The 23,323-nt window shown below is 38.5% G+C and overlaps 1 protein-coding gene across 4 annotated transcripts in view; it reads left to right on the top strand.

The window, feature by feature from the left end:
- LOC102829882 (cell division cycle protein 27 homolog) overlaps positions 1-23,323 on the top strand; it is an 82,821-nt gene that overhangs the window by 44,328 nt on the left and 15,170 nt on the right. For all 4 annotated transcript variants that reach the window (XM_006833549.1, XM_006833548.1, XM_006833551.1 and 1 more), the window contains 4 exons: positions 4,437-4,589; positions 5,663-5,871; positions 9,565-9,682; positions 17,233-17,361. In XM_006833549.1, the coding sequence (XP_006833612.1) occupies positions 4,437-4,589; positions 5,663-5,871; positions 9,565-9,682; positions 17,233-17,361 (609 nt within the window). The remainder of the gene's footprint in view (positions 1-4,436; positions 4,590-5,662; positions 5,872-9,564; positions 9,683-17,232; positions 17,362-23,323) is intronic.

The following is a 23,323-nucleotide window of genomic DNA, read 5'->3' as shown; positions in this document are numbered from 1 at the left end:
TAACCAATAATGACTTAATTGACTATTTGAAAAACTTATCATTATAAATTTTTAAGAGATTGCAGGGAAATTATAAATTGTCCATCTTATCCTAGATACCGCATGGGCCATTTTAACCTGTTCCTGCCCTAAAGTTTTTAACTCATTGCCTTAATCAAAATCAGTGGGAAAGTAGATTTTGTGTTACAGATGTCATCATATGAAAGCTAGGACTTGTTTTTTTTTTTTTTTTAATAAAATATTGATGTGTCCTTTTTAAATTGTAATTTTGTATAGATTTCTCATCTGTCTTTTCAGTTGGGAACTATTTTTTCTCCCAGAGTTCACATTGTTACCTTGACTTTTTTTTTTCTTCTTTCTTTCTTTTACTATGAATTGAGTATCTTTTCTTGTGAATTGAGTGATCATTTACATGAGAGAACATCAGCTTTATATTCTAATCCTATCATATTTCATTTTTATTTATATTTTTAAGTGTTTTATTGTGAATTATGTCATAGTTTACATGGGAGAACATTAGTTTTACATTCATCCTCTTGTGTATCATTTTCATTGCCATGATTACAATCCCCTCTATGCATCATCAACCTAAGGCTTGCTCCCTGGTCATCAGCACACAGCCCCCTCTTCCTCTCTGGGTCTAAAGTCCCCAGCTGCTGCATCTCTCCACATCACCATCTCTGGTGTCACTGCTTCTCTGGGTAGGGTCCCGCTCTCCGCTCTTCTTCCTTGATGGTTCATCCTATCGTATTTCATTTCGTTGCAGTGATGACATATAATCCCCTCCATGCATCATCATTCAACAGCACTTGCTTCCATTCCCTCTGGTTTTTTTTGTTTTGGATGTACACCGAAGCACTCAGGAATATATAACCATTCAAACAACCAAAGGGTATACCCTGCAAACCTGTCCCTGGTCACCAGCACACAACCCCTCTCCCTCCTTGAGTCCCGAGTCCCCAGTCTCTCCATCTCTCCACGTCATCATCTCTGCCTCCATCTCTGGCGTTGCTGCTTTTCTGGATAGGGGTCTCGCACTCTGCTTTTCTCTGTGGCTATCTTTTCTTATCCTTAGCTTGCATTGGGGTGTTTTGTTTTGTTGGGTTTTTTTGTTTTTTATAAATGTTTTATTATGAATTATGTGATAATTTACATAGGAGAACATTAGCTTTACAATATTCATCCTACCATATAGTGTTACATTGCCTTGGTTACAATCCCTCCATGCATCATCAATGAACCAAAAGGTACACCCCACAAGCCTGTCCCTCAGTTATCAGCATACAGCCCCTCTCCCTCTCTGGGTCTAGAGTTCCCAGCCACTCCATCTCTCCACGTCGTCATCACTGCCTCCATTTCTGGCATCACTGTTTCTCTGGGTAGGGTCCTGCACTCTGCTCTTCTCCCTTGATGGTCCCAGGGACATCCGCTCCTGGACTGCAAAGTCAACCACTTCCCTCTTTTTGCTACAAAGTGTCTTCCTTTACATTTCCAACCCTCTCAGTCAGTCCTGATAGTTATTATTCACTATTTTACCACATGAGTGCTATCCACATCTCCTTTGGTCAGTCCCACGCAGACAGATTGGATACTACTCAGTGGGGATTCTATTTTACTCTGCACCCTCTGGATCTAGGCTCTCTCTTGAAAGCTTATAAGCCAATCACTTCTTGCCTCTGTACTTCCCCCCCCACCCCCATTTTACGTAGCCAATGTCCAAGTTGCCCATCCCTGTCTACCTTGTGTATTGAGGGGTTGGGAATGATCCTCGCTGTAAAGATTTGTTCCCTCTTTTGAGTTACTGCATACATAGGTGTAGGTCAAGTTCATCAGATTATACCAGATTACTCTTGTTTTTTTTTTCCTTTTCTTTCTTCTTTTAGTTGAACTCTGATCATCCAGCCATTAAAGACAGGTCAGGTGGTTATTTTCTGTAAGTGTGGGTGTTATTGTGCTTATGCCCTCTCTTCTTATCAGCTGGACACTTCACTCTCCACTCTAGTCCTCTGTGGCTTTGTCACTGACTCTGAGCCTAGCAGTCACTAGGTCTTGCCAAACTGCTGGCCAACCAAGTCTCCACCCGGTTTCACAGGAGTCTATTGAACCTTGTATGGCTTAGCTCTCAGCTTCATTGCTGTTTTTCCCTCACTTCCCCTTATCAGTGACGTGGTCACCAGTCAGAGTATGTGTCTGCTCGTGTATTCCCATTGAGTCTCAGTCTTGGAAGGGGGTTTGCCCTGAGGGGACCCGACCACTTGCCTTGTTGTCTCCTGGGTGAGCAATTTGCTTGTTCTTGTAGTAATCAGTCAGACTGTTGCTATTGTTTTGTATTTTTCCTGTTGGTCGTTCTTTCAAGAAGTATCTTCTGTTCTTCTAGCCGCTCCAGGCTGGTCTGCTTGTCCTTTCAAGTGAAAATTTCCCACCTGAGAAGATTCCGGATGGAGTTCAGGATTCTACCTACGGTCTTATGTAATGTAGAGGCTCTGCAGGAAGCCTCCTTCGCTGAGCACGTTGTAGCCCCATTTTAGTTATTCCAGTCAATTATAGGCAGAAGATGGACTTACAAGCTTTCTATGGTGATATTTCTGGCTATTCCATTCTCTCTCCCTCAAGTGTCTATTTTATGCAAGGGAAACCAAGATTCAAAGACAGCCAAGCATCTTAACATTATATCCCCCTTTTGCCCGTTCCAACTGTGTCTCAATCCCTGTATCCCAGAGTCCTATTGTTCCAAGTTTGTGCATACATCATTATTTACCTCTGTCCCACTTAGCCCTTGCAAACCTGCCTAATTCTTTTCCCATCTGCCTTGTTCTTCCATTCCCCGCCCCCTTCTTGTGTTTTGCCCCCATCCCTAGCACCCAAACTATCCTGTGTCTATTCCCTAACCCCCACAGCCTGGTAACCAGCAAAGAATCTCCCCTATCCCCCTTTAGTATGGGTTCTTTTTCTTAGTCTTTTACAATAGTGGTCCTATGCAGTATTTCTTCTTTTGTGAATGACTAATTTCACTCAATATAATGTCCTCAAGGTTCATCCATTTGCGTGATAGCTTACAGCTTCCTTGTTCTTCAAGGTTGCATAATATTCCATTGTGTGTGTATGTACCACAGTTTATCCATTCTTCCGTTGATGGGCACTTAGGCTGTCTCCATCTTTTTGCTATTGTAAATAGTGCTGCAGTGAACGTTGGTGTACATATATCTACTCATTTTATGGCTCGTATTTCTTGTGGGTAAATACCAAGTAGAGGAATTGCTGGATCATAAGATATTTGTATTTCCAACCTTCTAAGGAAGCACTATATTGCTTTCCAGAGATGTTGGACCATTTTGCAATCCTATCAGTAATGCAGGAGCGTCCCAGTCTCCACATCCTCACCAGCATTTATTGTCCTCTACTTTTTAGATCTTTGCTATTATTGCTGGTGTAAGATGATATCTCATTTTTGTTTTGATTTGTATCTCTCTAATGGCTAGGATTTTGTTGAGAATTTTTGCATCTGTGTTCATGAGGATATTGGTCTATAATTTTCTTTCTTAGTGATGTCCTTCCCTGGTTTTGGTATGAGGGTTATGCTTGCTTCATAAAATGTATTAGGAAGTTTTCCATCCTCCTCTATCTTCTGGAATAATTGGAGTATAATTGGTGACAGCTTTTCCCTGAATGTTTGGTAGAACTCACCAGTGAAGCCATCTGGGCCTGGACTTCTTTTTTGGGGAGTTTTTTGATCTGATTAATTTCTTCTTTTGTTATGGGTCTGTTCAGGTTTAAGTTTTCAAATTTGTTGGAGTACAACTTTTCATAGTTTTTTGTTATTATCCTTTTGATTTCCTTTGGTTCAGTTGCAACATCACCCATGTGGTTTCTGATGCATGTTATTTGTGTCTTCTCCCTCTTTTCTTTTGTTAGGTTTGCCAGTGGTCTGTCAATTTTGTTAATCCTTTCAAAGAACCAGCTTCTTGTCCTATTGATTCTTTCTTTAGTTTTTCTGTTTTCTATCTCATTTATTTCTGCTCTAATCTTTATTATTGCTTTTCTTTTGGTGGCTGTAGTTTCCCTCTGTTGGTCAGTTTCTAATTGTTGTAGATACTGTGTTAATTTGTTAATTTTGGTTCTTCGTTTTGGATATGTGCATTTTTTGCAATAAATTGTCCTCTCAACACTGCTGTCACCGTGTCCCAGAGATTTTGATATGTTGTGATTTTGTTTTCGTTTGTTGCTAGGAACTTTGGGACTTGCCTTGTCTTTTATAAGTAATAAATAATAGCACAGTTCTAGGTTGCTTAATTTGACCTTGTGTTACTACTTACATTCCTGCTTAAAAACCATATTAACAAGGCAGCATTTAAGTCCTGGGAAGCCAGTGCCCAATTTTCCATCTGTATATCAAGTTATATCAGCTTATTTTCCTGTTTCTGGTTTTTCTATTTCAGGCTGAAAGAGTATTCTCAGAGGTTAGAAGGATTGAGAATTATAGAGTTGAAGGCATGGAGATCTACTCTACAACACTTTGGCATCTTCAGAAAGATGTTGCTCTTTCAGTTCTTTCTAAAGATTTAACAGACATGGATAAAAATTCACCAGAGGTAAGTTGACTGAAACACTTTGCTTCTGTAGTTACCATTTGATCACCCTTTTCAAATGGAAATCAACCAAATAATTCAAACATCAAAATAGTAATACCATGAAGGATGTCCTTAAACCAGTCAACTGTAAGAGACCAAAAAGGCAACATTTGTCCAAAAGGAAAGATGAGACCACAGAAAGGGGCAGAGAAACCCGTCAAATGGAAATGGGGAGCCCAGGAGGTAGAAACAGGGAGAGCACTGACATGTTGCCAAGATTGCAGTCACTATCACAGAACAATGTGTACATGAATTATTGAGTGGACAACTAATTAAAGCACGTAAATTCAGTATGTTGCTGTAAAGTACCACTGAGTCAGTTCCAACTCATAGCGCCCCTGTATAAGATTTCTGAGGCTTTTAAAAATCTCTATGGAAGCAGAACGCCTCATGTTTCTCATGTGGAGCCATTGACAGGCTCTCTGCACAGACCTTGTGATTTGCAGTCCAGTGCTTATTGTGTGGAGCCACCACTCTCACAAAATAAATATAGTAGATCATTGTAAAAAGAATTGCTGTTAATCACCAAGATTAATAAGTTCATTAAAGAGTTGTGTAGATTGAAAGAAGTTCTGATTTTAAATTAGTAATTTAAATTGTCATTTTAAACCATTTCAAAAGTTAGTGCTGTTGAGTCAGTTTCAACTCACAGTGACCCTGTATAGAGTTTCCGAGGCACAGTTGTTGGGTTTGCACTGTCGACCCTGCGGTTAGCAGTTCAGTGCTTACACTACAGAGCCACACCAGGATTTCATTATAAACCAGTGTTGTTAAGGGTCATCAAGTAGGCACAGTAAATTTAAATGTTTCACTCCTTTAGGAACTATTTCAGTGTGTATCAGACAAGAAGTGTATAGTGATACATACCACTTTCCACAGTATAGTTAAGGTTAAAATATTAATTAAAATGCTTTGGTTTTTACCTTTATGTCCTAAGAGGAGTCCAAGGCTTGAGTTCAGTCATAGATAGACTTTTGGTAATTAGAAAAGATAAAATTTTAATTGTGTGTTTGTTTTTTGCTTCCTTTTTTAAGGCCTGGTGTGCTGCAGGGAACTGTTTCAGTTTGCAACGGGAACATGATATTGCAATTAAATTCTTCCAGAGAGCTATCCAAGTTGACCCAAATTATGCATACGCCTATACTCTATTAGGTCATGAGTTTGTATTGACTGAAGAACTAGACAAAGCATTAGCTTGTTTTCGAAATGCTATCAGAGTCAATCCCAGACATTATAATGCATGGTAAGTCCAAAGTCAAAATCTGATTCATGAGCTCGGAACTAGGTAGTTTTTTAGATTTCTCTTTATTATAATGAATTTGTTGAGTAATACTTAAGGATGCTACTGGTTGAGAACTTCTGACCATAACATTTGTGTGTGAAATTTATGCTTTTACCAACTCTTAACTAATGATTGTTACATACCCGACCCATATACTCAATAGATTCAGCCTTTTCACTACCAAGCTTTGGTGGTGGATAGTTTTGTTACTTGTTTTGTTACTTTTTCTTTTGATACTGAAACGTTAGGATAAATAATGTTTGTAAAAGTGAAGGGAAAGCAAACAGTCTTAATTCACCTATGATAATGGAGAATAAACATTTTAGAATATCCATTCGATTTTGCTCTTTGACATAAATCATGAATAATATATTTCAGTTTTATGTTCCACTTTATTAAGTTGTCTCTCTTATTTTTTGTATCTGTACACAGGTAGGCATATCGAAAATTTGCTACCTGGCTTATATTGTTTGTTATAAGATGAAGAAGACATCAGAAACTTGTTCCTACTTAAATTTTAATACCACATTGACATTTTATCATTTTTGTTTTGTTTTTTTTTACTTGACAGTTAAAGATTAAGATGACATGCAATTCTGAAGTCATAACTATGATTCTAATTTGTAGTCTGTATGTCAGACTTTTTTTTTTTTTTTAACTTTTGGACTTTATTGTAATGGTTGAGTTACATCATAATCTGTTTGTAACTAAACAGAACACTAGATAACTAGTGTATCTTCTGGATTTGTGTGTATGGTCCCCAGTGGATTCAATTTTAAGCAGTTAGATTGCCTGATAATTGCTACTGAGCTATTGCTGACATTGGCAACAAACTTCATATAGATAGAAGTTCTCTAATATTTTAAGGACTCAGAACCTGTATTTGGTTTTAAACCTATACCTGTTCTGGTATTGCGCAGTCAAAAATTATGTTATAAAAAATATTTTAATTGGAGGAAAAGAGGAAAATTCAGACTGGCTAACTTTTACTAGGAAACCATAAGTAAGGTTTTTGAGGAACAGGCATACCTCGTTTCATTGCACTTCGATTTGTTGAGCTTAGCAGAGACTGCCCTTTTTTTTTCTTTTTTATAAATTGAAGGTTTGTGGCAATCCTGTGTGAGTAAGTCTAGAGGCAGCATTTTCCAATAGCATGTGCTTACCTACTTCGTGTCTCTGTCACATTTTGGTAATTCTCACAGTATGTCAAGCTTTTTATGATGGGAAGCATGGTGGCTCTGTAGGATAAGCATTGGACTGCAAACCACAAGGTTAATGGTTCAAGCTCACCAGCCACTCCTCAGAAGAAAGATGAGACTTTCTGCTCCCGTAAAGACTTGCAGCCTCAGAAACTATATAGAGTCGCTATGAGTTAGAACTGACTCAACAGCACTTAACAGCTACAATTGCACACTTTAAATAGAGTAGAAATCAAAACCAAACCCACTGCTATCATGTGGATTCCAGTTCATAATGAACCTTACTTAGGATTTCTGAAACCATGCTCTTTATCTCATCTTTTTTCTGCAGAGTTGCTAGTGAGTTTGAACTAGCAGTCTTGAAGTGAGCAGTCCAGAGTGTATCCTACAGCAGCACTAGAGCGAGCTCTAGCCTTACTGTACCACTTTGTTGTTAAGTGCCATGAAGTTGGCTCCAACTCATGGCCACCCTGTGTTCGGTTTCTGAGTAGTGGCTGGTGGGTTTGAACTGTGAACCTTCCAGTTAGCAGTCCAGTACTTACCTTACTGCACCACTAGGGCTCCTTTAATTGGCTGAAGTATAGTGCAAACATAACTATTTTAAGCACTAGGAACCCCCATCTCAAAATTTGTGTGATTGACTTTATCGTGGTATTTGCTTTATTGTACTCTGGAATTGAACCCCCAATATCTCTTAGATCTGCCTGGATGTGGTTAGCTCTAAGTATCTGCTAAGATGGTGTGGTGTAGTAGATAAACACTGGACTGTTGGCCACAGTTAAAATCAGCTATTCAAACCCATCAGCTGTTCTTCGGAAATCCAATAATCACTGTGAGTTGGAATCAACTCCATGGCATTTAACAACAAGTTATCTAACTAAAGCAAATTTATTTTTCTAGACCTCCAGAATAAGTAGCCTTTCTTTAGGTATCCCTCCCTTCCCCATCACCTATAACACCATTATAACGATAAAGAAGGCCACTGTCAAAACAGACACAGTATGCCTCTTTTCTTATACCTTTGGTGTTCACTCATCATCATCATCTAGTCATGGCCAAGAAAGGGATTCTTTTTTCTTTTTCTTTTTTTTTTTTTAATGTTTTATTGTGAATTGTGTGTGATAGTCTACATGGGAGAACATCAACTTTACATTCATTCCATCAGCCATAATTTCATTGGCATAGTTATCATCCTGTCCATGCATCCTCACCCAATCAAGGGGTGTACCCTGTAAGCCTGCACCACCACCACAGTCCTCAGCACCTTTCCATCTCCTGATCCCGAGACCCCAGCCCCACCATCTCTTGACGTTGTCTTCTCTGCCTCTATCCCAGGCCTCACCACCTCTCTGGGTAAGATTCCACTCTTCACTCTTCTCCATTGATGGTCCCAGGGTCCTCCGCTCCTAGACTGATAAGTTAATTACTCCCCTCTTTGCTACAAAATGTCCATGTTTAGATTTTCAGCCCTCACAATCAGTCCTGATAACAATTATTCACCATTGCATCACAAGAGACCCATCTATATTTCGTTTCATCAGCCCTTCCTGGACAGGCTGGACACCACTCACTGGAGACTCTCTACCTTCCTCCACGCCCTCTGGATCTAGGTTCCCTCTTGAAAGCTTGTAAGCCAGTAGTCACTTCTTGCCTTTGTATCCCTCCCCCCATTTTGGGTAGCCAATGTCCAAGTTGCCCATCCCTGTCTACGTTGTGTGGAGGAGGTGGGTATAGTTCTTGCATAAGAAAGGGATTCTTAAATTGTGTTGTTGTGTGTTTTCAAGTCGATTCTGATGCATAGCAACCCTGTATGGGGTTTCTGAAAGCCGCTGATGTGGGTTTAAACTGCTGATCTTTCAGTTATCAGTCCAGTGCTTGTCCTACAGCTCCACACCAAGGCTCAAATGTAGATTAGTCACACTGTCTTCTTTTGATGATTTGGGATTTTATGAGAAATAGCTGTTGTTAAGTGCCTTCAAGTCGGTTCCAACCCATAGTGACCCTGTGCAGGATTTCTGAGGCTGTAAATCTTTATGGGAGCACAAAGCCTCATCTTTCTCCCGCAGAGTAGCTGGTAGTTTCGAACTGCGGACCTTAAGGTTCGCAGCCCGATTCATAACCACTATGCTACCAGAGCTCCTATATTACCACATAGACTTTACAATTTGTAATTTTGAAGTCTATAAATTTAGGAATGTGTATTTGGTAACAGTAAGTGAGAGAAAAGGGAAACCAAATATGATTCTGTGTCTGTTACAGTTATAAAAAGTATACACACATTTGGACAAAGAATTTAGAAACAGCATTGTGATTAGCATTTCATGTTCTCTATCATGACAGATATTTTTTGCCTTCCTTCTAGGACTATCAAATTCCAGATGCATCCTATTAATAGCTTAACTAAAGTAACAACCAGAAGTTCATATCCCTAAAATTATACTTTCTATGCTTTCAGGTATGGTTTGGGAATGATTTATTACAAGCAAGAAAAATTCAGCCTTGCAGAAATGCATTTCCAAAAAGCACTTGATATCAACCCTCAAAGTTCAGTTTTACTTTGCCACATTGGAGTAGTAAGTAGCTTTCCTAACATTGTTGTTAGTTGTTGTTGAGCCAACACTGGTTCATGGCGACCTTATTCATAACAGAATAAACTGTTGCCTCATCCTGAGCTGTCTTCACAGACGCTGGTACGTTTGAGCCCATTGTTGTAGCTACTGTGTCAGTCCATCTCAGTGAGGGTTTCCCTTGTTTTCACTGACCTTCCTACTTTATCAAACATTATGTCCTTTTTTGAACTTTATTTTGAAATGTGCTCACTATTGACTCAATTGCTATCATGAAAATCATTAGCTAATTGTTGTTGTTAAAACAGTACTCTGTAGTCTTTTATGGCGCAAAGCATCACCTTTTTACTTGGCTTAAAGGAAAGAACACTGGAGTACCAACATCCAGGGAACAAGCCATTCAATTTTCTCTGAGTTTCTATTTTATTAAAATCAGTAATGCTTGCTTTACTATTTCATAAGGTTGTTATGAGACCTAAGGGAGATACTTAATGTTTTTGAAAACACATTCTGTATATTAATATTTAGCTTTTAAATTAAGTAGTTAATATTTCAAAGCAAGCGATTGCCGGTGTTTAAGCATGAGCGATCCAGATATATCAGAACAAATTAAAATTTCGACAAGGCAACAAGGATCACCATTATTTGTTTACATCTTTTAAATATAATACACCTACTCCTCACTCATCGACTATTTTGTTATCTGAAATTCAAATTTATGACAAAAGTAAAAACACTATCAGAACTATTTTGTCCATTAATGAGGGTAACGTGTGGCAGGAATGAAGGCATAGAGGTGAGTGAGAGCAGTGTTGATTCTGATGGTTAAGGTTATGTGTCAGCTAGGCTCGGCCATGATTCTCAGTGGTTGAGTAGTTATGTAATGATGTTGCCATTATTTTTTGTGGTATGATGTGATCATCCTCCAGTTTTACACTATGCTGATTTTTATATAACGCCTTTTTTCGGTATCATGTTGATAAGTAAGGAATGATTATAACACATTGTGCTTTAATAGGAGAAAAAGTCTGTGTGTGTGTTTTCTAAACTCACTTATTAGTTTTCTGTAAATATATATTAAGCTCTCCTTCTTATTCTGACTTCTTTCTTTCTCCCATTCATACACACACACACACACACAACAGCTTTGGCTTTTGTGGGAATAGGCATATAATATGAGGAAATTAGGATATTTTGGAATTTCCCTGTTTATTTTGGGGGAAGAATCTTAGTTCTTTATTGACTATGCTGAAGTCAGACATGATAATTTTCTTAAAATTTGACATGGTAAATTATTGTTTTTTATATACTATACAAACAGTAAAGAAAAAGTATATTGACGTAAGTTAATTTTGTTTTGTCATTACTTTAAGATAAGCATATCAAACTTGAGTAACTCTTGAAATACTTTATTCAAGTTCCACATTTTTAAAAGTTATTTTGGAACAGATTGTTTTTGCGTTCTGAGTTGCTCTTTTGAGAAACTTTCAAATAAGAGAATGTGCTTTTCTCGTTTGTTGTTAAGTGTTGTCGAGTCAGCTCCAGCTCATAGCAAGTTTATATAGGTTTCCAAGGAGCAGCTGGTGGGTTTGAACCACTGACCTTGTAGCTCAAACTAACCTTGTGGCCCAGTGCATTATCCTGCAGCGCCACACCAGTATTTAGTGTCTGTTCTATGGACAAAGTTACTTGGCCATGTGTAGTAATATCATCATTGCATAAATGAGTTTAGCAAGCAGTGTTCTTATAACAGTAGTATTTGTTAAAGTTCTTTAGCTTCATCTGCTCACCATATTTCATTTTTACCATATAATTTACCTAGTGTAGGAACTTAACAATGTGAGTATAGGTAGTCCCCAACTTAGGACAGGTTACATGCCAATGATTCCATCATAAGTTGGTTCTGATGTAAGTCAAATGTCTTTTTTTTTGTTTAACTTTTCATTATTACTACCGTTTATTTTCAGTATCTTTATGAATATAAGCTTTATTTGTCAGTGTCAGTGTTGTAACAATGAAGTCTGAGTCATAATAGCTGTTAGGTGTATGTGCAGTTCATTTGTCATATGTCATTACATTAGAACACTGCCCAAGTTTCTACTCATGAAGACTCACTACACAGACACAGACTTCATTACAGACCAGGTCTTAACCTGTTATATGGCCATGTTTTGATCATTAAATCATAATATTGAATATCTGGGAGTGAGTATCTGAGAATGATAGCATCAGATTACATACTGCAACTCTGTATGTAGGACACATTACTAGTGAGGTGTTTTGTTTTGTTTTTGTTTTTAAGGCCATAAGTTTGGTTCATCATAACTCAAATATGTCATAATACAGGGTCTACTTGTACATATATGTGAATGAATATAACTGATTCTGACTCATGGAGACCCAGCCCATGCATGTCAGAGTAGAACTTTGCTCCATCTGGTATTCAATGACTGGGGCCTTTTGGAAGTAGGTTGGTCACCAGGCCTTTTTTCCTAGACACCTCTGAATTTATTTTTATTTTGAATTAGCAGTGTAGTACTACTTAACTCTTGGCACAACCTAGAGCTTCTGAATGAATAGTGAGGCTTGCTAATTTTTTAAATCTTTAAAATTTTAAGTTGTTTAAAATTTAGAGACTCCTCATTTAAGAAGGCCTGGTGGCACTGTGAGCTAAGCTTGAGCTGCTAACCACCAGGTCAGTGGTTCAAACTCACCAGCAGCTCCATGTGAGAAAGATGAGGCTGTCTGTCCCCGCAAGAACTTATAGTCTTTAAAACACAGAGTAGGAGGCCTGTCGCTTCTTGATCTCAAAACCTACTACACAACCTCGGTGGTCAAAACAGTCTGGTACTAGTGCAATGAAAGCCACATAGATCAATAGAACAGAATTAAGAATGCAGAAATAAAGCCATTTACCATAGTCAGCTGATCTTTGACAAAGGACCAAAACATATTAAATGGGAAAGAAATAGTCTCTTAAGCAAACAGTGCTTGCAAAGCTTTGCAGAAGAATGAATCAAGACCCATATCTCACACCATATACAAAAATGAACTCAACATAGATGAAACACCTAAACCTAAAACCTAGAACTCTAAAGATCATCAATGGAAAACATGGACAAATTAAGAGGCATAAATAACGCTATCAAACATAACTGAAAACACATGAACAACAAAAGACAATATACATGAGTGGAACCTCTAAAAATTACTTAACATGCATAAAAAGATTTCACCAAGAGTAAAAAGAAAACCAACAAACAGGGAAATCAATTTTGGCAGTGACATATCAGACAAGGGACTACTCTCTAAAATTTGTAGAAAACTTCTAACACTGCAACAAAAAAAAGACAAATAATCCATTTTAAAAATGGACAGAGGACATGAACAGATCCTTCACCGAAGAAGGCAGTCTCGGTTGAACAATAAACATGAAGAAATAGAAATATTCATGATCATTAGCCATTGTTATGTTAAGTACCATTGCATCATTTCCAACTCATAGCAACCTAGGGGGCGGCTGGTTGAGTTTGAACCAGTGTTAAGACAGTAGTGAGATATCATTTTACCTTAGCATTAATAGCAAAGGTCAAAAGCACAGAAAACAACCAATCCTGGTGTGTGTGTATAGAAACTAGGACCCACCCACACTGCTGGTCGAACTGTAAAATGGTGCAACCACTGTTGAAAACAGTATGGCACTTTTTTTCAAAAAGTTGGGAGTAGAAATACCATATGATCCAGCAATCCCTCTACTTGGTATATGTCTTCAAGAAATAGCCATGGCACGAGTAGATACATGCAAACTCATATTCATTGTGGCACTATTCGCAACAGCAAAGAAAAATGGAGACAGCTTAAATGCCCATCAGCAGAAGAATAGATAAACAAACTTTGGTACAAATATACAACAGAACACTAAGCAACTTTAAAGAATAATGAAGAATCTGAAAATTTTCCTAATATGGATGAACTTGGAAGGCATGTTGAGTGAAATTAGTCAATCACAAAAGGACAAATAGTGGGCTCTTGTATGAGACCATTATTGTAAAAAATTAAGAAAAGGCTTTCATGTTAAAAGAAACATTCTTTGATGGTTACCAGGGATTGGGAGGGAAGAGAGAGTAATTCACTGGTTAGAGGATAAACACCTATTAACTTCGGTGATGGGAAGGCAGTATACAACAAGTGGGAGGTTGGCAGAAGAATGATGAAGATGGGAAGACGCAGAGAGGAGAGCAAAAGTTAATGGGGGGAAAAAAGTTAATAGGAATGGAGGTTTGTTGTTGTTAAGTGCCGTGGAGTCGATTCTGACCCATAGTGACCCTGTATAGGGTTTCCGAGGAGCAGTTGGTGAGGTAAATACTGTTATATACACAATCTTGCAATAACCACTATCTGTGGGTAGATATGGGAGTCCTGTGTGGCTCTGTGGATTAATGTTCTGGACTAAAGTCAGTTTGAACTGCAAGGTCTGGTTCAAGCTCACCAGCTGCTCATTGGAAACCCTGTACAAGATCCCTATGAGTCAGAAACAACTCGTTGGCACTTAACAACAACATGAGTAGATACAGGGACAGATACACGGACCAACTAGATAATAAGAAAGAAAAGAGTTACTGATGAGAGAATTGTAAAAATAAAAGGAAAAAGAAAAGATTGAACCATTTTGAAATCCCTAAGGAGCAGTTCTACTTGGTCCTCTATAAGATCGCTTAGAGTTGGAATCTCAGTGGCAGTGGATTTGGTTTGGATTTGACTCTTCCTTTATTTACTATCTCCTTATCCAACATTTGCAACAATAGTAAAAATGTTACTATCTGACTATTTTGCACATTAATTAACAGTGCACATCTGAGTGTAATGAACCACTGAGGTCCCTAACCAGAGAACTCAAATAGTATTTCACTGCACAGGAGAGGAGAAAAGTGCAGGGCCAAGCAGAAGTGGGGCTAGAGTGGGGCTGGCAGGGATGGGCTGTTGCCCAGTGAGTCCTAGGTACCCACAGTGAGCTTAGATCAGAACAGTGTAACCACTGTCCTGAAGGTGGGCCATCCTCAGGGTCAAGGAAGAAGTGGGACCCTGGGATCTGGACCCAGCTCCCAACTCCAGGGGCTAACAGGGATGGGCTGTGCTGTGGTTAAAAGAAGCCCTGAGACAGGGCACTTGAGTGACCCCACATCTGGTGACCAGCACCTGTGCAGTCTTTTATGCTTCCTCCATGCCCCATCCTGGACAAGTACAAGTGAAGTTGAGACAAAGTATCTGGGTGGGATGAGGTCAGCAGATGAGTGGTCAAAGGCAACACAGTTAAAGTCAAGGGCAGAGGCTGACCTGGGTCTCAGCCTTGGAGAGAAGGTCCTGTGTTGTCAATTCTCATAGAAACTTGGTGGCAGAAGAGTCGGGATCACCTGGTGAAAGCTGGGGACCGTTTGATCAGTCTCCATGACACTGAGACCAGAAGAATTGGAATGTGCCCAGCTACTGCTATCAATCTGTTCTAAAAGGGATCACATTGTTATTGTTAAGTGCCGTCAAGTCAGTTCTGACCCAGAGCGACCCTGTACAGGGTTTCCAATAAATCTTTACAGGAGCAGAAAGCCTCATCTGTCTCCCATGGAACAGCTGGTAGTTTTGAGCTGCTGACCTTAAGGTTCGCAGCCCAATTCGTAACCACTGCACTACCAGAGCTTCTTGCAGGGATCACATTAGAGGGTCCCAAATAGAGTGGGATAAAATTGGAACAAAACTCAAAATTTATTTTTAAAAGAAGACCAGGTTTATTGATCAGAAAGAGACTGGAAGAACCTGAGGCTATGGTCCTCAGCTACCCTTCAGGTCTAAAAAGGAACTCACCCTTGTGGCCCAACTTTAAGCCAAGTAGTAGATAGATAATGTAGTGGAGACAACAGCGGACCTTCCAGACTGATAATTGTTCAGAAGCAAAAGGGCAACATGTACATAAGGACAAAGTTGGGAAGGGATGGGATGGGAAAGACAGTGGAATGCAAATGGGCACCACAGGGAGGAAGCAGGATAACTGTTTTTGCGTGAAGGAGATTGCAGTCATTAAAATGAAACATAGCGTATGATTTGTTGAATGTAAAGCTGATGATCTTATCTATAAACTTTCACTTGATGCATAGTAAAAAGAAGCGAAGAAAGATGTTGGCTTTCTGGGTGAGCTGTATTCCCCCGCTGACAACATATAACTTGTCTGTGGCATCTAGGCCCTCCCACCCATAGAGAGGGAGCCACCTGCCCCTGACAAAGCTAGCAAGGGTATTTTGGGGTCATTGAGGGACTGAGCCAGGGCCACTTATCCTGAAAACAGGGTAGGAGAGAGGAGACCATAGGGAGAGGAGGGTGGCAGTGCTTGGTCAACCTGACTCTGGATGATGGTTAGCCTTCCTCTGAACAGCAGTGTGGGCTGAGCTCTCCTGAGGCAACATGGGAAAAGGGAGTCAGAGTGATAGGTGACCTTAACAGGGGCCTGGTGAGATATTGACAGTCAAGGTGAGGGAATGAAAATGACATGTCCTCCTCCACATTTGCAAAATCTTATTTTTCACATAAGATCTGGTCTTTGGAACCTAACCATGTCAATAAGTGAGGGATGGGTATAATTTATTTCTCAGTATTTCAGGTACTGAGCCAAACCAAGCACACTGTCACTGAGTCAATTCCAACTCATAGCAGCTCTGTATAGGGTTTCCAAGACTATGAGCCTTTATGGGAACAGACCTCATCTTTCTCCTTCAGAGAGACTAGTGGACTTGTGGTTCACAGTCCATTGCTTATCCTACAGTACCACCAGAGCTCCTTGTTAGTATTACAAATTAGTAGTTTTCAAATGTAGAAATCAGAAGAATTTGTTTATTTTTTAAATAAATTCCTATAGGTAAAAAGTAACCTTATTCTGAGTAAAACAGGGTTGGTAAAGTTTAAAGCCAGATCCTTTAGATATTTTGAACACAGGTTTAACAATTGTCATGTAGAGGACTGCAGCAGACCTGTTGAAATGTATTTAGCTAAGTTAAGTAGAACAGGGTTTTTTTCTGTGAAGCCTTTTAAACTGGAAGGTCACCACACATATCTGCTCTAGTGATAAAATCATGACTATCATTATGGATTCCACTGGGGACAGAGAGTACTGCATTGGGAACTAGAGGACCTGGATTTGGATCCCAGAGCCAGTTGTTTGACATTTCTGAACTTCAGTCTGTCATCTTTAAAGTGAAGCAATTAATTCCTCTAGACTAATAATGATAGTGCTGAAAAAGAAATTAGGAAAGCAATACCATTACAATAGCCACCCAAAGGATAAAGAGAAGCAATTAATGGAGAATTGGAAGAGATTTCAGTGATAATCTATTACTAGTTTGATAATCAGTTACTAAGTCCATTTATCCCAAAGGACAGTATAGCTATGAACCCTACAGGCTTGTTTCTGACATTTTGTTATGTTTATGTTAACTTTGAGTCAAACTATTGGTTTCTTACCTGTCTTCTTAACTCTCAAGTAGAAACATTAATAGAATCTTTATTTCTTATAGGTTCAGCATGCCCTGAAAAAATCTGAGAAGGCTTTGGATACCCTCAACAAAGCCATTATTATTGACCCCAAGAACCCTCTATGCAAATTTCACAGAGCCTCAGTTTTATTTGCAAATGAAAAATATAAGGTAAGTTACATTTTTTAATGGTCTTCTGAATTATATTGCTATTATAATATTGTATTGTGATTTTGTGCCCCGTGTTCTAATAAACTAAAAATATATTAATTTTTATCTGAGACGGCTCATTTACCCCATTTTCAAAAAATAAGCTCTTTTATTTTCTTTTGTGATTTTATCTCTTTATTAAATAACGATAGGAAGTATGAATACATGGATATCTAGGAGAATGGATATGGTTATCCTTTGTAAAGATTCAGTATACAGAAAGGTGTTTCTCCATAAAGGAGTTATCATAAAGGTATAAAACCGTCTTCATAGGACCGAATTAAGAGCACAGTGACAAAGGAACAAGTGACTTGTGTGCGTATAGGTATTTATTCAACAAATGTTGATGTGTAACATGAACACCTACAAGGAATGTGTTGTTGTCAGTTCCGTCAAGTCGGTTCCAACTCATACTGACTTTGGTTTCCAAGGTACGGCTGGTGAATTTGAACTGCCAACCTTGCAATTCAAACTGCCTTGCAATCCAGAGTATTATCCCACAGTGCCACACCAAGACTCCACTAGTAGTGTAGTAGCAAGCAAATCTACCGCAGTTCTTACCTTTGGGGAGCTTATTAAATAGTGTCCCTCTAGAGGGTCAGCAGACGTTGATCAAATAGTCTCAAAACTAATGCTTAAAGGAAACGTATGGCCTATCACAAGAAGAGCAGATAGTGTATGAAGCGGCTTCAAAAGTTCATGAAAAAAACCCATTACCTGTCTATCTTCCATAAATTTTTTGAAGCTGTCTTATATTTATCTCTTTACTTCACTCTGTTTTCCAAATTGCATATATATAACCTGAAAAATGGAGTCTGGGTGTGATGCTGTAGAATAAGTACTGGATTTCCAACCATAAGGTTGGTGTTTTGAACCCACCAGCTGCTCCTTGGAAACCCTGTACAAGGTCACTAAGTCAGAATCAACTCAGTGGTACTTCACAACAACAACAATCTGAAAACTAGTGAGGACAATTGATAAAGAGATGAAAGGCATAATGTGGTAGGGATGTGTGTTATAGTTTACGTAGTCATAAACCAGGAATCAGAGTTTCTGTTGTGAAGTTCAGGCCATTTTTTGGGAAATACAGGTTTTTCATACTAAAAAAAGGTAAAAAATTTTAAAATAAAATTTTAATGCATAGGAAACTTGGGTCGAATAATCTATTTTTAGTAGACTCCTCCCCTTAGAAATCTGGTCTTTAGATGCAAATTTGCAAAATTTAACATACAAAGCCAGTTATAAGCTTATAACATTTTTCAAACAAGTAAAGAGACATGAAGGGGCTTCCAAATGTTGATGGAAAATAGAATTGAAAAATAATGAAATTTTTCCACAAATCTTTTGAAGGCCCCTTGTATAAGGAGATTAAATATGATATAATTTGTTCTTCGTGATTTATTTAGTAATTCTTCGAGTCTTATGCCATTTTTCTTTATGATAAAGAATTTCTAGTTCTGTTTTGATTCTTGTAAAAAAGCTTTTAAATCTAACATTTTTCAACTTTTAACTTGCTCTATAAGGTTTCGTAATTGTAATTCACCATTTGTTTTCATGGTTTTGCTTCATTGTACATTTTTAAGTATGTAGTCAGGTTCTTCATTTGGTGGATTTTATTCAATTTATTGTTCTTTAAAGCTGCTTTAATACCAACACATCTCTCAGCTTTCCATATAAATCAGCCTATACTTGCTTCAAGTTGCTTAGGTTCTAATATGATATAGTGTCCATACTGTAGTGATTAGCCCCATATTTTGGTATCAGCTCAGCTTGTTTAACTTATAAGGCCTGCATGTATCCACCGCTCATTTGTCAACTTGTCATACTGTGGTTGCTTTTATGTTACTGTGATGCCACCAGTGTTGTAAATACCAGTAGAGTCACCTGTGGTGCACAGCTTTCAGCAGAGCCTCCAGACTGAGACAGATGAGTAAGGAGAGACAGACTACTTTTGAATGGTTAGCCACTGAAAACTTTATGAACAGCAGTGAAACATTGTGTTATATAGTGCCAGAAGATGAGCCCCTCAGGTTAGAAGGTACTCAGAATGCAACTCGGGAAGAACTGCCTCCTTAAGGTACCATTAACCTTAATAATGTGGATGAAGGTAAGCTTTCCAGACCATCATTTGCGCACGTGATATAACTCAAAATGAGAAGAAAAACCATTAATATTCAGAACGTGGAATGTACAAAACATGAATCTAGGAAAATTGGAAATCGTTAGAAACGGAGCACATAAAGATTGATATTCTAGACATTAGTGTGCCAAAATGGACTGTATTGGACATTTAGAATCAGACAGTCATTTGATTTACTACTCCAGGAATGATAAATTCAAGAGAAATAGCATTGCAATCATGTTCAAAAAGAACATTTCAAGATCTGTCTTGAAATGTAGTACTGTCTGTAATAGAATACCATCCATACGTCTACAAGGAGGACCAGTTAATACCACTATTATTAACATTTACAAACCAACCAGTAAAGCAGTCACGCTATAGGATAAGCACTGGACTGCAAACCACAAAGTTGGTGGTTCAAGCCCACCAACTGCTCTGTGGGAGAAAGATAAGATTTTTCTGCTCCCACAAAGATAGCCTCAAACGTTATACAGGATCACTGTGAGTCAAAACCAACTTGACAGCACTTAAACAAGAACAAACAGCAAACACCAATTTCTTCAGTGTGAAATTGATCAAACATGCAGTAAAGATTGATCATTACTGGGGATTGGAATGCAAAAGTGGAAAACAGAGAAAGAATCAGTAATTGGAATGTGCGATCTTCATGATATAAATGATGCTGAAGATCACATGATAGAATTTTGCAAGACCAGTGACTTATTCATTCCAAATACATTTTTCAACAACTAAAAGGCAGCTATACATCTGGACCTCACCAGATGGAATACACAGGAATCACATTGACTACATGTGTGGAGAAAGATAGTGGAAAAGCTCCATCTCATTAGCCAAAACAAGGCTCATATGTAAGTTCAGGCTGAAGCTGGAGAAAATTAAAACAAGTCCACAAGAGCTGAAATATGACCTTGAATATATCCCACCTGAATTTGAAGAACATATGAAGGACAGATTTAATGCATTAGCCATTAATGACCAAAGATGAGACAGATCTTTGAGTTGTGGGATAAGATCAAGAACATAATACATAAAGAAAGCAAAAGGCCATTACAAAGACAGGGGAAAAAAGCAGAGACCAATGTGGGTGTCAGAAGAGAATCTGACACTTGCCCTTGAGCATAGTGAAGTGAAAGCAATAGGAAGGAAGAAATTGAACAGAAAATTTGAAAGGGCAGCAGGAGAACACAAAGTCAAATGTGCAAAAACATGGAGTTAAAAAACTAAGGGGAAGAATCTGCTCAGTATCTCTCAAGTTGAAAGAACTGAAAAAAATTTCCAGCATCGGGTTGCAATATTAAAGGATTCTATAGACAAAATGTTGATGGCACTGGAAACATCAAAAGATGATGGAAGAAATAGAGTCATTGTAACAAAAAGAATTGGTCTGTATTCAGCCATTTCAGCATCTGATCAAGAACCATTGGTACTGAAGGAAAAAGTCCTAGCAGCACTGAAGGCAGTGGCGAAAAATAAGTTTCCAGGAATTGACAGGATACAAATTGAAATCTTTCAACAAAATCATTCAGCACTGGAGGCACTCACTTGTCTATATACTAAGAAGTTTGGAGGACAGCTACCTGGGCCAGCTGATGTGAAGAGATCCATATTTATGTCCTTTCAAAAGAAATGGAATGCAGAAATTATAGAACAGTATCATAATAATATCACTTCCAGTTATATCACATGGAAGTAAAATTTTGCTGAAGGTAATTTAAAAATGATTGCAGTAGTACATCAACAGAGAGCTGCCAGAAATTCAAGCCAGTGTCAGAAGAGGATTTGAAATGAGGGCTATCAATGCTAAATAGATTGTGGCTAAAACCAGAAAGATGGACATGTGGTATGCTGTGAAATCAGTTCCAACTCAGTGACTCTGTATAGGTTTTCCGAAACTGTGAATCTTTACAGTAGCAGAAAGACTAATTTTTCTCTCAAAGAGCAGCTGATAGAATTGAATTGCTGACCTTGCAGTTAGCAGCCCAACTTGTAACCACTACACTACTAGTGCTCCTGGAAAGATGCTTGCTTTGTGCTTCTGTTAACTATGTAAATCATAACAAACTATGATAGCTTTGTGAAGAATGAGTGTTCCAGAACATTTCATTGTATTCATGAGGAACCTGTACATATACCAGGAGGTAGTCCTTAGAGCAAGGGGATACTGAATGGTTTAAAATCAAGAATGGTGTGCACCATACTTATTCAATCTGTATGCCAAGCACATAGTCTAAGAAACTGGATTATATGAAGAAGAACCTGGGTATCAGGATTGAAGAAGACTCAATAACAACCTGTGATATGCAGGTTACTTGCTTGCTGAAAGTGAATAGAGGACTTGAAAGATTTACTGATGAAAATACAACCTTCAGTGTGATTGCACCACAATGTAAAGAAAACAAACATCCTCAAAACTGGACCAATAAATAACATCAAAATAAATGGAGAAAAGATTGAAGTTGACAAAGATTTCAGTTTGCTTGGATCCACAATCGATGCTCGTGGAAGCAACATTCAAGAAATCAACTGCATACTGCATTAGGCATATCTACTACATAAAACCTCTTTCAAGTGTTCAAGAGCAAGATGTCCGTTTGAGAACTAAGGTGTGCCAAACCATCATGTTTTAATTGCCTCATAACATTTGAAAGTTACACAATGAGTAAGGAAGAATTGATGGATGTGAATTATGGTGTTTACAAACAACACTGAAGATTCTATGGACTTCTGTATTGGAAGAAGTGCAGCCAGAGTGTTCCTTAAAAGCAAGGATGGCATGACTTCATCTCTCGTACTTAGGACGTTATCAGGAGGGACCTGTTTTCAGAGAAGGCCATCATGCTTGAAAAAGTGGAGGGTCAGCAAAAACATTCAATACTCCCAACAGGATGGATTGACACAGTGGCAGCAACAGTGGGTTCAGACAACAGTTGTGGAGGATGTCTTTATCAACTGCTTCTGAAATACCTTGGTTCCAAAATAGAAATCAAATGCTGATAAAGGTACATTTCAACCTCCCTGTGGCTAAGCATTGCTAATCCCCACCCTATTTTTTTTTTTTTTTTTTTTAGAGCACACGATCAGTCTCACTTTTATTTGGAAAATGGGCTTGAAATCTTTTTTTTTTTTTAATATCAGGAGAGTCCTGGTGTGGTACTGTAGGACAAGCACTTTACTGCTAACTGCTAGGTCAGCGGTTCAAATACACCAGCCACTCCTTAGAAACCCTATACAGGTTCGCTTTGCATTGGAACTGACTGATGGCACTTAACAACACAGTCATTTAAGTTTTTTTGAGGCAAATGTAAGAATTCAGATGCTATGTTAGATACTATTACGTAATGAGTTTTTAATTAGACTACCAATGGAATGATACTTTCATGAAATTTGGTAACAGTTGTTAAATGTAGTCATAGAAAGCATATCAGTTCTGAATTATATAACATTGCAGAGGAGTTGGAATGAGTCGTCCAGATGAAAACATTTGTAAAGCCGCTTTTCTCAGGGTGTAGTGCCAGGGACTCTAGGTTTCCCCATAAGCTTTTCAAGAGGTCCATGAAATCAAAACTATTTTCAAAATAATACAGAGACAAGAGCACCAATGAGCCAGCCAGCCATTTCCACAGCAGAGAAGACTTTAAGAACTGTTTAACCCTTAGAGAACTGGTTAAACTCCAGAGACTTTCTGCTGCTTTGCCTGTCGGGCGGGGGGAATGGGGAGTTAATAGATGTTACTGACTTTGCAATCGTTCATCAACCATCGTAGGTTTTATTGCCCGTTAC

The sequence above is a fragment of the Chrysochloris asiatica genome, unplaced genomic scaffold (assembly GCF_000296735.1).
Source record: "Chrysochloris asiatica unplaced genomic scaffold, ChrAsi1.0 scaffold00007, whole genome shotgun sequence".
NCBI lineage: Eukaryota > Metazoa > Chordata > Mammalia > Afrosoricida > Chrysochloridae > Chrysochloris > Chrysochloris asiatica.
The sequence above is the reverse complement of the archived record's forward strand: the minus strand, read 5'-3'. Positions and strand labels throughout refer to the sequence as shown.